At 33.1% G+C, this 13,128-nt stretch overlaps 1 protein-coding gene and 1 long non-coding RNA gene across 2 annotated transcripts; one reads left to right on the forward strand and one right to left on the reverse strand.

Annotated features, from left to right (window-relative positions):
• Positions 1-1,209: 1,209 nt before the first annotated feature.
• On the forward strand, positions 1,210-2,402 carry LOC142623163 (uncharacterized). Its single transcript, XR_012842066.1, has 2 exons — positions 1,210-1,492; positions 1,546-2,402. It is a non-coding gene; the product is annotated as an uncharacterized LOC142623163 (long non-coding RNA).
• LOC142623161 (acetate--CoA ligase CCL3) lies at positions 2,107-6,774 on the reverse strand. The gene is made up of 3 exons (XM_075796563.1): positions 6,464-6,774; positions 3,548-4,135; positions 2,107-3,268 (listed from the first exon to the last, which is right to left on the reverse strand). Exons 1-3 carry the CDS (start codon positions 6,671-6,673, stop codon positions 2,372-2,374), a joined length of 1,695 nt encoding a protein of 564 aa, XP_075652678.1. The 5' UTR covers positions 6,674-6,774; the 3' UTR covers positions 2,107-2,371.
• Positions 6,775-13,128: the final 6,354 nt, after the last annotated feature.

Genomic DNA, 13,128 nt, shown 5'->3' on the forward strand with positions numbered 1-13,128 from the left:
ATTTATCATGAAACTATCCCTTAATTTTTATTTGAGGAATTAAATGTTCTAGTCTGAATTTTGGCCCAAAGTGGGGTTCATTAGTCTTTTCTAGGCGAGTGAGCCATAATGGATATTCACTGGACCCAATTGAGCCGAAGGTGGGCGCGAGGGGCCACACTTTCCTCCCAACCCATATTGCTTGCAAGTTGCAAGTGTGCTTTATCAAGAATCCTTATTTTTCGGATTTTATAACTTTTTCTCTCTTTTTTTTTTTTTTTTCTTTCTTTATAGAACTCCTTTTCAGGTTCTAGATTAGGTTCCTAATCGACTCTTCTAGTACAATCAAAATATATAGTTTTTTTTTTATGAAATCTAATGCTAAAATCACGCTTAGGGCTAATTTGCTTACTAATTCCCTCTAAGAATCAAGCTATAAACATACTAGAGTCAATAATCTTACATTAAAACTCAAAATTCATCAAAATATGAAGCTATGCACACTCATTTGGCTTAAAACCTTTGATCTTGTAAAATCCCCAAATTTTAAAACCCTAGGTTATGAAATTTGAAAAGATTAAAGATATTAAGGAAAAAAAAATTTAATCTTACCTTAGAGATGACTTTGATTCATCCTGACTCTAAAGATTCAACTTCAACCTTGGCCTTTTTGTAAATTTTGGTTTATCCCAAGTGTTAGATAACCTTATATTAAGTTTTTAAAATTTTAAAGTTTACTATTTTAACTAAAGTGCTAATTCACGTTTTAACTTTTAACCCAATATAATAAACTTGTTTTAACGAGTATTAGGCACACATTACATTAATCCAAACTGATCTTGTCCCAATTTACATGGCTAGTAAGATGCTCTTACAAAACTCGTTTTAATGTCTCTTTGCTTAAATCCATCTCTCTTTTATTGTTATAGGTGGAATTTGATCTTAGATCCTTCATTAAATAATAAATTTTTTATTAATTGATTCAATTCTTGACAATCACTTAAAAAAAAGTTTTGCATGAGATCTTTTAATAATAATTTATTGTTTATATTAATTTTTCTAAACAAAATAATAATTCGGTTTACTAATCTTTTAATTTAATTAGTGTACCTATATAAATAAGTGTTTATATATTTATTTGTAATTATTCAAGAATATTAGAAATTGTTTATATATAAGCCCATTCTGGAGTCGTTTTTTTTTTTTTTTTTTTTGAGAATGAATGAGAATGAGAGTGGGTTAAATAAGTCTGGTCTATCAATTTTTTAACTACAAGAAAACTTAAGCACTTGAAATAGGCAAGAAAACTAGGATGGTCTCAACATGACACCAACCTACACAATCCTAAGTTAGTACTCACCTTGTTAGAAGAATTAATACGATATTGCGTATTTGAAAACTTTCACTTTTTGTCTTACCTTTAAGCAAATAAGTAAAATGATACATAAAGAAAGTAAGGGAAAAAAATTGTAGAGGCCATGGATGCCACGAACCTGCTGCTGATCTGGCTTGGGTTGAAGTTAAATCATGCCTCTTACTCTTAGCAAAATCATCTCTGGCACCTAGCTTGAAGCTCAATTACATTATTTTGAAGGTAGCAATATACCTGTTATTGAAAGTTTGAAACTATTCATGATTCTAATCACTCTCCTCACAATTTGTTCTCCAATTATTTTAGACACTCAAAAAGGCTCTGACTCTTTTCCCTGTTAGGATTATTGTCATTGTGTGTTTGAATCAACTTGTTTTCATTGCCTTATTTTGATCATTGTCCAAAAGTACAGTTGTATCTTGATAAAAATTATGCTTTTAGATTAAAACAAAAGAAACTGAGGCAAACGGACTAGCCCAATTTGGCTGCCCTCTCTGCTTCATGGGGGCCCAAAAACATCCCTGCCCTTCCCATATGGGAGCTGTGCGACGCTAGAACCATTAATAGCAAGAGGTAAGGAAATTGAAGACACAACCAGTAACAAGTCCAGCAGTAACTCTTTTCACTGCATAACTAACTGGCAATGCCCTTCCATCAAGCTTAGACAATGTGGCTTTATTTTCCTTGGTACTTTCAGTTGATGAAATTTCAATGGCCAAGTGAATGCAAACCTTGGTGCTAACCGTGCGAGGAAGTTTTGTTCCAACAGTATGCAATAATGTTTTTTTTTAATACCCATCATGGAAGTCTTCAAAGTTATTACAGTACCAGATTAGGATAACGTTTTGCTGAATACCAGCTAATTTCTTACAATCTGCCAGCACAACATTTGGCACTTATAAATAGAAACAAAGAGATTTTAGGATTGGATGCAACAAGTACAAACCAACAAAAGAAAAACATGTTAAGAACTGAAAGCAGTCTCTTATTCTTCTTTCTTTCTACAGTCACCATCAAGAGCTATAGCTTACTATTCCTGACAGGCCCCATCTCTTTTGCCTTGGCCCTCAGCAAATGCTTCTGTATCTTCCCAGTAGCTGTCTTTGGTAATGGTCCAAATATAACCGACTTTGGTACCCAATAAGCAGGCAACTTAGATTTGCAGAACGTTATTATATCTTCCGCCAATCGCTGCTCATCCGATTTATCTACATTAGGCTTCAATGTCACAAAAGCACAAGGAGACTCACCCCACCTCTCGTCCGGCCTTGCCACCACTGATACCTCAAAAATCGCTGGGTGCAAGTATAAAGCATTTTCTACCTCCACACTACTGATATTTTCACCTCCAGATATAATGATGTCTTTGGCCCTATCTTTAATTTCTATATATCCATCTTGATGCTTTACAGCAAGATCTCCGGAATGGTACCACCCATTTGCAAAAGCCTCCTCATTTGCTTTTGGGTTCTTTAAGTAGCCCTTCATCACAACATTACCCCGGAATACTATCTCCCCAATTGTAGTTCCATCAGCAGGAACAGGTAGCATTGTTTTAGGGTTGACAACATCTACGCACTCTAAACCAACATACCGAACACCTTGGCGTGCATTTAGACGGGCTTGGGTTACAGGGGGTAGTGAGTCCCACTCAGGCTTCCACACACAAACAGTGGAGGGGCCATAGGTTTCTGAGAGACCATAAGTGTGTGTGACACGGAAGCCTTTTTCAGCCATTGAAAGGAGGACAGAAGGGGGAGGGGCTGCACCAGCTGTCATTACATGAACAGTATGAGGGAGGGGAAGGATAGTTTCTTCAGGTGGAGCATTAACTATGCTGTTGAGAACCACAGGAGCAGCACAAAAGTGTGTCACGCCATGTTTGGCTATGGCTGAATAGATTTCCTTAGCCTTAACCTGAAACACAAAAAACATCATGAAGGTCATGCATATCTATTAAAATCAACAAGCAAGGTATTAAGGGTTCAGATTACATAATGAAGATTGCATAATTTCTTTCAAACTTCGGATAGAATAGAATGGCGGAAAAAAAAAATATGTGGTTGACCCTAACTAGTCTATTGAGAAGCCATATCCAACCCCAATTTTCTGGGACTACGGCTTGGTTGTTGTCATTGTATAATTTCTTTCAGACACAAGTAAATATGTTAAGCAATTACAAACCCAACTATTTACCTGGCGAAGGCATATGCTTGTCGCACAAATAGCAGCAAGAGTCCAAGGGAAACACCAACCATTGCAATGGAACATGGGCAGAGTCCATAGGTATACAGGTCTGTCATTCATCCCCCAGATAATAGGATTACTCATAGCCATGATATATGCCCCCCTGTGATGTAACACCACCCCCTTAGGACTAGCAGTAGTACCAGATGTATAACCCAAAGAAATGCTCTGCCACTCGTCCTCTGGTGGTTTCCAAGCAAACTCAGGATCACCAGCTTCCAGGAATTTCTCATATTCAATAGCCCCTCTTCCTAAAGCGTATTTGAGTCCATTGGGGTCACAGTTTTTGTCACCTATGACAATCAGAAGTGGAGGCTTGAAACTTCTGCTTTTCTCTGCCCAGATTTTCAAAGCTTCTTCTGCTAAGCCAAAATACTCTTGATCCACCATTACTACTGCAGCTAATGAATGACCAAGAAGGAAACCAATGGTTGATGCATTTAGACGAATATTTACAGCATTTAGAACAGCTCCAGCCATTGGAATTCCAAAATGAGCTTCATACAGGGCTGGGACGTTTGGTGCAATTACGGCTACCTATTAGCAAACCTCAGAAAGATGAAATTAATGTGTTCTAGCTCTTATACAACATAAAGAAGTAGAAGATAAAGGCCATGGGAGCAGAACCCTTAACATTTCAAAACACATGCATCAAAACCATCCAGACAATTCATGTAACTAAGATGTTAACAAAATAAAAACTATCAACATAACCAATGATTCTAAAATTTCTAGCAAGACCATAACAGAAAGGGAATTAAGTATCCCAGGTACAAGTAGCTTTGTATAACCTTGAAACAAGAAAGCAAATGCAGGAAGCAAAAACCTCAACAATTAAGAGACACGTTAATGAGTTTAAGCAAGATCAGTACAAAAGAAACATTAAGAACAAGTATGTTAAGTAATTTATTTGTAGATCACCATAAAGTCTTCATTTTTGTTTCTTTTCACTATACATGATGCTCTTGAAAATTGACAGTCATATTGCACTTGTTTCAAACTGCTCTTCTTAAAACATGCAGATACTGCAGGTAATGCCATATACTTGTAGCAAGGTGACTAATAATAAGGGGTCTAATTGAAGGATTTCATATTAGACTCAGGACCACTGGCTAGACTAGCATATATAATGTACATTTCAATATGTTCCCCATGTGCTTACATATAATTATAGGAACAGAATTAAGACCACAATTTCATTGAAAATTCATATTCTTGTGTAGCACATGTTACTCTGGAAGTAGACTGTTCTTGAGAATCTTATGAACTCTGTATTTGAATACACACAATGCAAACAGCAATTAAAAAAATCTCACATCTTTTTGAAATTAAGCCCATTAGAACCTGATTATTTCCAATGTTTCAATAAGCATTGGATCGGCTCTGTCTCATCACTAGAATATATTATTCAATACACTTGGAGCAATGGTCTTTCCTCTGCATTAATGACGGACCCATTACCCATTGTGAAATGTTTGCATTGCTCCATGTACTTTAAGGGCCCGTTTGGATGGAGGGGGAGTAGAGGGGAGTAGAGGGAGTAGAGTAGAGTTTGCTAAAAATAAACTAATTTTGGGTCAAATCTATTCTACTCTACTCTACTCCCTTCATCCCCTCAATCCAAATGAACCATAAGTGCAGGTCTTTAAGGGTATCATGGATTTATGATACTTGAAAGGAAAATACTATATGTACAATACAAACCAGGAGAGTATAAATATATTGCAAATTTCACTACATAAACTTCAAAAGCTTACATGTCAACTTTTAAATATAAAATAAAAAATATAAATAAGGCTAAAATTGTATTTTTATCCCTAAACTTTGTCAAGAGTTTTTTTCCAATAATTTAAAACGAAAACAAATTTTTGGTAAAGTTTAAGACCAAAATAATATTTTAGGCTAAAAGTAATTAAAAAAATTTATTTATTATGTTATTGAGGACCCACTAATCAAATTCAATGAAATGCAACTTTTATCAGCTTTTTTGTAGTGAATTTAGCAGTAGCTTCTAGCATTGTTTCCAATTACCAAACTTATTAAATGACTTGCTAAAGTGGACCATAATTTGTAACATCCCAAATCGAATATGGCACAAACCATAAAAGACAGTGTTATATCTTGAAGAAATTGATTTAGAAAATATTATAAGCCTGTTAAAAACTCTATATACTAATTTCTGTTAAAAAACTCTATATACTAATTTCATTTCGTGTTCGTGTCGTAATGTTACTGTTTCCTCATAAGAAAAAAATATTTTTAAAAACTTTAAAAAATAAAAATAAAAATAAAAAACTGATTTTTAAACAATTTTTTTGATTTCCAATTAAAGTGATATTTAAAATTTCCTAAAATATTCCATTAAGTAGAAACTTGCTAATCTAGATTAAGAGTTCTGGATTTCACAATATCATCCACCATACTTGCTTAAATCAAGCTATAATCTCAAAATTTCTCTCAAAAAAAAAAAAAAAGCTATAATCTCAAAAAGGAAGAAAATCCAAAGCAAAAAAATCTAATAAAAAAGTGATTAACACTAAAAATTCAACCAAAGTTTGATTGTATCAACCGAACATGACATCTAATAATAGACAAATAGTACAGTCAAAAAAATAATAGACAAATAGTCACACAAACTAATATAACCATGTATTTATTTATTTCAGACTGGATAAGCACAAAAAAAATAAAAATAAAAAATTAATAATATCCAAAATTTGACCTTTTCATTTCTAGAATATTCAAAGCAACATGAAAAACATTAGAGCAATAATTTTTCCTTTTCTTTTTTTTTTTTTTTTTATCTCAGGAACCAGACAGAGAGACAGCTATATAGCATGCAATAATAACAAGAAGAGTGTGTACCGTGGAACCGAGGCCGATGGAGTGTTTGGAGAGAGAAGAGGCCAATCGACGGCAACGGTTGTACGTGTCACGCCACGTGTAGCGTAGAGATCCATGGAGGAGTGAAGTTTTGTCGGGGTGTGCCAAAGCAGCTCTGTCCAAAAACCAAAGCGGCGTCAAAGCTGTGAAGTTGGCTGCATTTTTTGGCAAATCGTCGATGTCTTGACCCATCACCACCACTCTCTCTCTCTCTCTCTCTCTCTCTCTCTTCTTCCTCTTCTCTCTCTTCGACTTCGTACTACTTTTCTTAATAATGAGAAGTAGTTGATGTTGTCGAAAGCTTGTGAAGGTTTATATAGGAGCTCGAGGAATGTGCTAGTGCATGGGTCTGATCTGATGATGCAATGAATGTGATGATCCTGCGGCTCTCAGTCCGCTGAAATGTGGGACCTGTTAGTTTGGACATTTTTGCACGAATGTGCCGCCACGTCCTAAAATAACCATTTCACCCCTTTTTTTTTTAATGATATTGAAATTTGACTATGACTAAGCAACTCTTACCGCAACTCATTTTCACTCATTTTTCTAATACGTACAGGATTATCCAGTACTAAATATGGAAGTCAGGAGATAATTTTTCCAGTACTTACCAGTTGTATTCTCTATGTATTCATAACAATTTCATTATCTATCTTATCCGAGGATGGATTTAGGACTTGAAGTTAAGGTGAGGTGGCTCTATTATTGGTTGTGTGTGGCAGCTTTAACCTCCAGCTATACTTCTACTTAGGCGCTGACGTGTGCATTTAATGTTGAGTAAAGATAAAATTGTTTTGTTTTAAAATTTTTTTAAAAATCGTTAGTTGTTTATTTTGGATAAAATTAGTTGACTATGCTTAATTTTTTTAGTTTTACTATTAATAATTTTTGTTGTTAGGATAATTATATTGGGCTTATATATTTTTTTTAGATTTTAAACCTATAAATTTTTTATGGCTTCTAAAATGAGAAAAATACTAAAGTTACAAATTTTTTTACAAATTGTTTATGTAGTGAGTATTTATTGGTAAATAAAAAAGTGATGTAAGTAATGGACCCAGATGCGAACCAATAAAAATTTGCTACCTCAATAATTTGTAAAAAAGTTTATAATTGTAGCACTATTCTTAAATTGGTCAATAATATTGTTTAGGAGGCAAGATGTGATTTTATTAAACAAAAACGATAAAATTACTGCCTATATATAAACTAATATTTTTTTAAAATAAAAAAATATCAATAATGGGGGCCATTGCCCTGCCCCTCAAGGTCCATGAATGCCTCTGTCCCTGATTGCATCATTTATGGTTCAGTAAATCATATCTAAGAAATAAAATCTTAATCTTGAAACGAATTTACCCCATTATCTTTCTATTCTCTAACAACACATAATAATTTCTCGACTTTATGGAAAACTATAGCATCACATTATTTTTTTGAGACAAAGTTTTACTTCAAGTTTAAAGAAATCACTTCCAACCTATTATGTGACAATTCATACAGAAAAAATCTAGTTTCACAACACCCTTATTTTGAGTTTTGGTAGGTCTCAATATAATTTTTTATTGAATTTTATTTTGACCTATGGTGAGCTGACACCTCAACTTATGTGAAAAATGTAGCGAAATTTTGTTGTATTATTCATAAACCATTCACGTGTTAAATCACATAATTCAACGAATTATTTAAACAAGTTATTTGACTAAAAGCGCACATTGATGATTGTTTATGTTGTCACGTAGTGGGTTAAAGGAACTTTCATCAAAACTAGTTTAAAGGAAAACTCTATCCATTTGATATATTTTATAGGACTTGAACCTATGCCATTTATTTCCACCATAATTACCCTTTATGGTTGTCACAGTACCAATTAATTTTTGTGCATATGGATTTCAAAACTAAATCTCTTATTTAATAATTAAAGACTTTACCAATTAAGTTTTCATTCGTGTACTGGATGCACATGGAAAGTGACACTACTAGCTCAAGTACACATATCTGGGCAATTGTATCATTTTAATAGATTTTAGGCATTGTTTATATAATTTTTGTAAAAAAAAAAAATGGCATTGCATAGTTTTTAAGGAATTTTGTAGAAAAGTTGAATTTCTCTTTGATATAAATGTGATGTTGTTAGGGATGGCAATGGGGCAGGGCGGGGCCAAAGGATGAGATCTTTGCCTTCGCTCTGCATGATTTTGTCTTGCCCCATCGTTGCCCCGCTCTGCACGACATAGAAAATTTTCTTGTCCTATCTCCACCCCTTGGGGCCCCACGAAGCCTGCCCCACTTCATAAAATTCTAATTCTTGTAAATTTGCCCATAACTATTACAATTTTTTTAGCAAAACATTTTTCATTAATAAAGATATACTTAAAATTATAGATAAATTTATAAGAAATTATGAAGTGACACTACAAATCTATACACCATGTCTAAGAAGTAAATTCCTAATCTTAAAATGAATTCACTCCATTATCGTTCTATTTTCTGACAGCACATAATAATTTCTCAAGTTTATGGAAAACTATAGCATCACCTTTTTTTTTGGACAAAGTTTTACTTCGAAAAAATTACTTCTAACCTATTATGCGGCAATTCATACAGAAAAAATCTAATTTCACAACACCCTTGTGTTTGAGTTTTGGTAGGTCTAAATATAATTTTTATTGAATTTTATTTTGACCTATGGCAAGCAAACACCTCAACTTATGTGAAAAACATAGTGAGATTTTGCTTCTTTTTTTTTTAGGGAAAACGTAACGCTTTTTATTAAGAAAACCCAGTAATATCAACTAGGACAATAGGAAATATAGGTGGTGGAACATCTTCCATCTACACAATAAAATCAGAAATACAAAAAGCATGCTGAGCTAACTTAAGAGCAACCTTATTGCCTTCTCTCTTTGCATGAGAGTAATGCAATTGATTAAAAAACCTAGCTTGAAGTTTAATATCCTCAATCAACAAACCATTCAAAGACAAGACAGTAGTGTCATTGCAAATGGCATTTACCAAGACTAGTGAGTCAAACTCTAGAACAACATGATTAAATCCCAGGTCCATGGCAAATTGAAGAGCTATTGCTGCTACCATTGCTTCGATCTCCAATGGGGTATAGGCCTATGGTAATTTTTTGGAAAGTAAGCCTAAAACCGAACCATGACTTTCCTTTATTACCACACCAATACCCATTGTTTTCTTGTCAATAAACACAGCTCCATCGCAATTTATTTTCACCACTCCCTGTGCTGGTTGCTGCCACTGAGAATGTGTCATAGAAGGAGTTGTACGCAAAGTTGGTGTGGGAGACTAAACCGCCTTGAACTCAGCAAGGTACTCTTTTGCAAGTGAGGCAATTCAGTGGGAGCTGTTGCTAGGTTTGTTTAAGCGAATCAGGTTCCTTTGAGTCCACACTGACCATGCCATGACTGAGAATAACTCCAGGTGATGCTGCGTTGAGATGAGCCAAGATAGAAGCTCCTTGAAATTGATGTTTCTTTGTACTATGTCTAGCCTTGCTTCATTTGCCAATGTCTCAGCTATAAACACGACAGATAGATCTTTTGCCCGAATTATATCTCCAAGCTCCTTTCCTGTGCACAGGTTCTCAAGCCCACAACAGTTCCATACTAAGCAATTCATTGAGATTTTGTTGTATCCTTCATAAACCATTTATGTATTAAATCACATGATTCAACGAATATTGTAAACAAGTTGCATGATTCATTAAATAAGTTACTTGACTAAATTTCATCAAAAAAGAAGTCAATTGACTAAAAACACATGTTGACAATTGTTTATTTTGTCATGTAGTGGATTAAAGGAATTTTCATCAAAACTAGTTTAATAAGGTAAACTAGTTTTATAGGATTTGAACTTATGCCATTTTTTTCCACCATAATTACCCTTTGTGGTTGTCACAATACCAATTGATTTTTTTGTGTCTATGGATTTCAAAACCAAATCTCTTATTTAATAATTAGAAACTTTACCAATTAAGTTTACTATAATCCACAACGCTAACATCACTCAATAGGGTAAATTACAAATTACATCTCTAAAATTTTGGGTGTTTAGATTTTACACTCTAAAATTTCAGATTTTGGATTTTACTCCCTAAAGTTTGGGGGTATTTAGATTTTACACCTTAACGTTTCAGAATTCATATTTAACCCCCTAAATTTTAGGAGTGTTTGGATTTTATGCCTTAAAATTTGGGAGTGTTTAGATTTTACACCCTAAAGTTTTGAAATTTGAGATGTAAAATCCAAACTCCCCCAAACTTTATGAGATAAAATCCATATTCTTAAACGTTGGGTGTAAAATCTAAACACCCCCAAACTTTAGGAGTAACTTCCAAATTCTAAAATTTCAGGATGTGAAATTCAAACACTCCCAAACTTTATAGATATAATTTGCAATTTACCATTTTGTTTGGATCAAAGATAGAAGTAATTAAAAATTTTAATTATTACTTTATTAGTGAGCTATCAATCATACTTATTATTATTTCAATTTGTGATAAATCTTTTAAATAGAAAATAATTTTAGTATTTTTCCAAATAAACTTGACTTTTTTTTTCTTCAAAATAAACCTGACATATTTATTTCGATGGTCTTTGTTTAATACCGTTCATGTGATGGATGCACATGGAAAGTGACACTGCCAGCTCAGGTACACATATTTGGGCAACCGTATCATGTTTATAGATTTTAGCAGGCATTGTTTCCATTAAAAAATTAAATTAAAAAAAATTGGCATTGCATAGTTGTTAAGGAATTTCGTAGAAAAGTTGAATTTCTCTTTGAGGCATTGTTCCCATTAAAAATTTAGGCATTTGCATAGTTTTTGAGGAATTTCGTAGAGAAGTTGAATTTCTCTTTTATATAAATATGACGTTGCGTCAATCATAGATTGCGGATGAAGGATTCCTTATCCTTGACCTAAAAAAGGGAAATTGTTTTTTTCCCTCTTTTCCCTTAAGGTGAATAATAGTTAGTGGTTCTTTCTCTGCTGGAAAGTCAATCACGTGAATCGGAATTACAACAGAGCTGCTCATAAGATTGCTCAACTTGCAAGAAGAAATGAGAGCCCGCAGGTGTGGATAGGAGCTCTTCCTATGGTAGTGCAGGAAATTATTCAATCTGACTGTATAAAATAGTAACTCTGTTTTCTTCTTGTTTTCTTGTGCTGTGATGCTATGCTCTGTTCTGTTGTATTCTTTGCTTGATTGAATATAATTCAAGCTTTGCATCAAGAAAAAAATAATAGTGGTGAGCAAATAGTTTTATTGTACAACCAAACAAATAAATAAATTAATAAATTTTTTGATCTATTTCTATATTTATGTTCTAATAAGTATTACTATTTACTAATAAAAATATTTTATTATCTATCTATAAGTTGATTTCAAGCCGTGAACTCAAAGCTGGCTTTCAAGTCACGGACTCTAAAGTTATTAAAAATTAGGATATTATTTGTACTAGCCTATGAGCACGCACGCAAAGCTCTTTTTTTTGTAAAATTTAATAATTTGCATCAAAATTTTTTTTTTTTGGAAAACATAATTTGCATCAAATTATTACATTTTTCAATCACAAAAATACCTAGGTGATGTGATGAAAAAATTATTTCACCTACAAGCACATAACACTCATCACACTCCTAAGTATTTTTGTGATTGAAAAATGTATTAAGCCACTAATTCCAAATCATAATGAATACAAATTATTAAATTTTACCAAAAAAATAGAAGAGCATGTGTGCTCAGAGGCTAGCGTTTTATGGTCCATCAATCACAATTTATTATATATATTTTTCATTATGTATAAAATAACCATGATTTAAATTGGAAAAAAAAAACAATAGTAAACATAGATAGTTGTGATTTCTAAAGTATAAAGTAGAACACAAAATTGAGAGAAAAGATTTTATTTGTACAAAGCTAAATATATTTTTGGGTGCTAAAGTTTTGGCCAAGTGCACTTGAACATTAAAAATAAAAATAAAAAAGGAGACTGCAAATGACTAATATTATATGGAAAAAAAATTAACAAATATCTTAAAACAATTAATTTTTAAAATATATTTATAAACTTTTATAAAATAAAAAACAACTAATTTTTTTTACAACTTTTTATATTTTTCATAAAGTAAAATCAAAGTCATCCCAAAATTATGTATTAATAAATACTTGAAAAGAACCTGTTAACCTGACTCATTTTATATGTTATCCATGTAGCATTCAATACTTTAATGCATTATAGAGAAGCGAAATCTATTATGAAAATCCTTTTAATATTTTTGGTACAGTGTTACAGGATTTTTTTTTTTTTTTTCTTTTTGTCCTAATCCAGACGTTAGAATCCCAAATATCCCCCCATCAATTACCACTAATATCCGTGTTGGGGGGTTCTTGTGGCGGTCATTTTCTTTTCCTGTGCGGTGTGTACTACTTGATACGTGTATCACAGACTCACAGTGAGAAAGGGGGTTGAATCTAGCACTCTTGCACAGTGGGATTTTGTCTCTTTTTGGCCGGAAAAAGAGCCTTTGCTTTTGCACAATGATTATTCATTAAAACCCAAATAACACTTCATTAAAAATATTAAAATCTCTAATAATAAATAAAGTGGGTCCCTAG

Source organism: Castanea sativa, chromosome 2, assembly GCF_040712315.1.
Source record: "Castanea sativa cultivar Marrone di Chiusa Pesio chromosome 2, ASM4071231v1".
NCBI classification, from domain to species: Eukaryota; Viridiplantae; Streptophyta; class Magnoliopsida; order Fagales; family Fagaceae; genus Castanea; species Castanea sativa.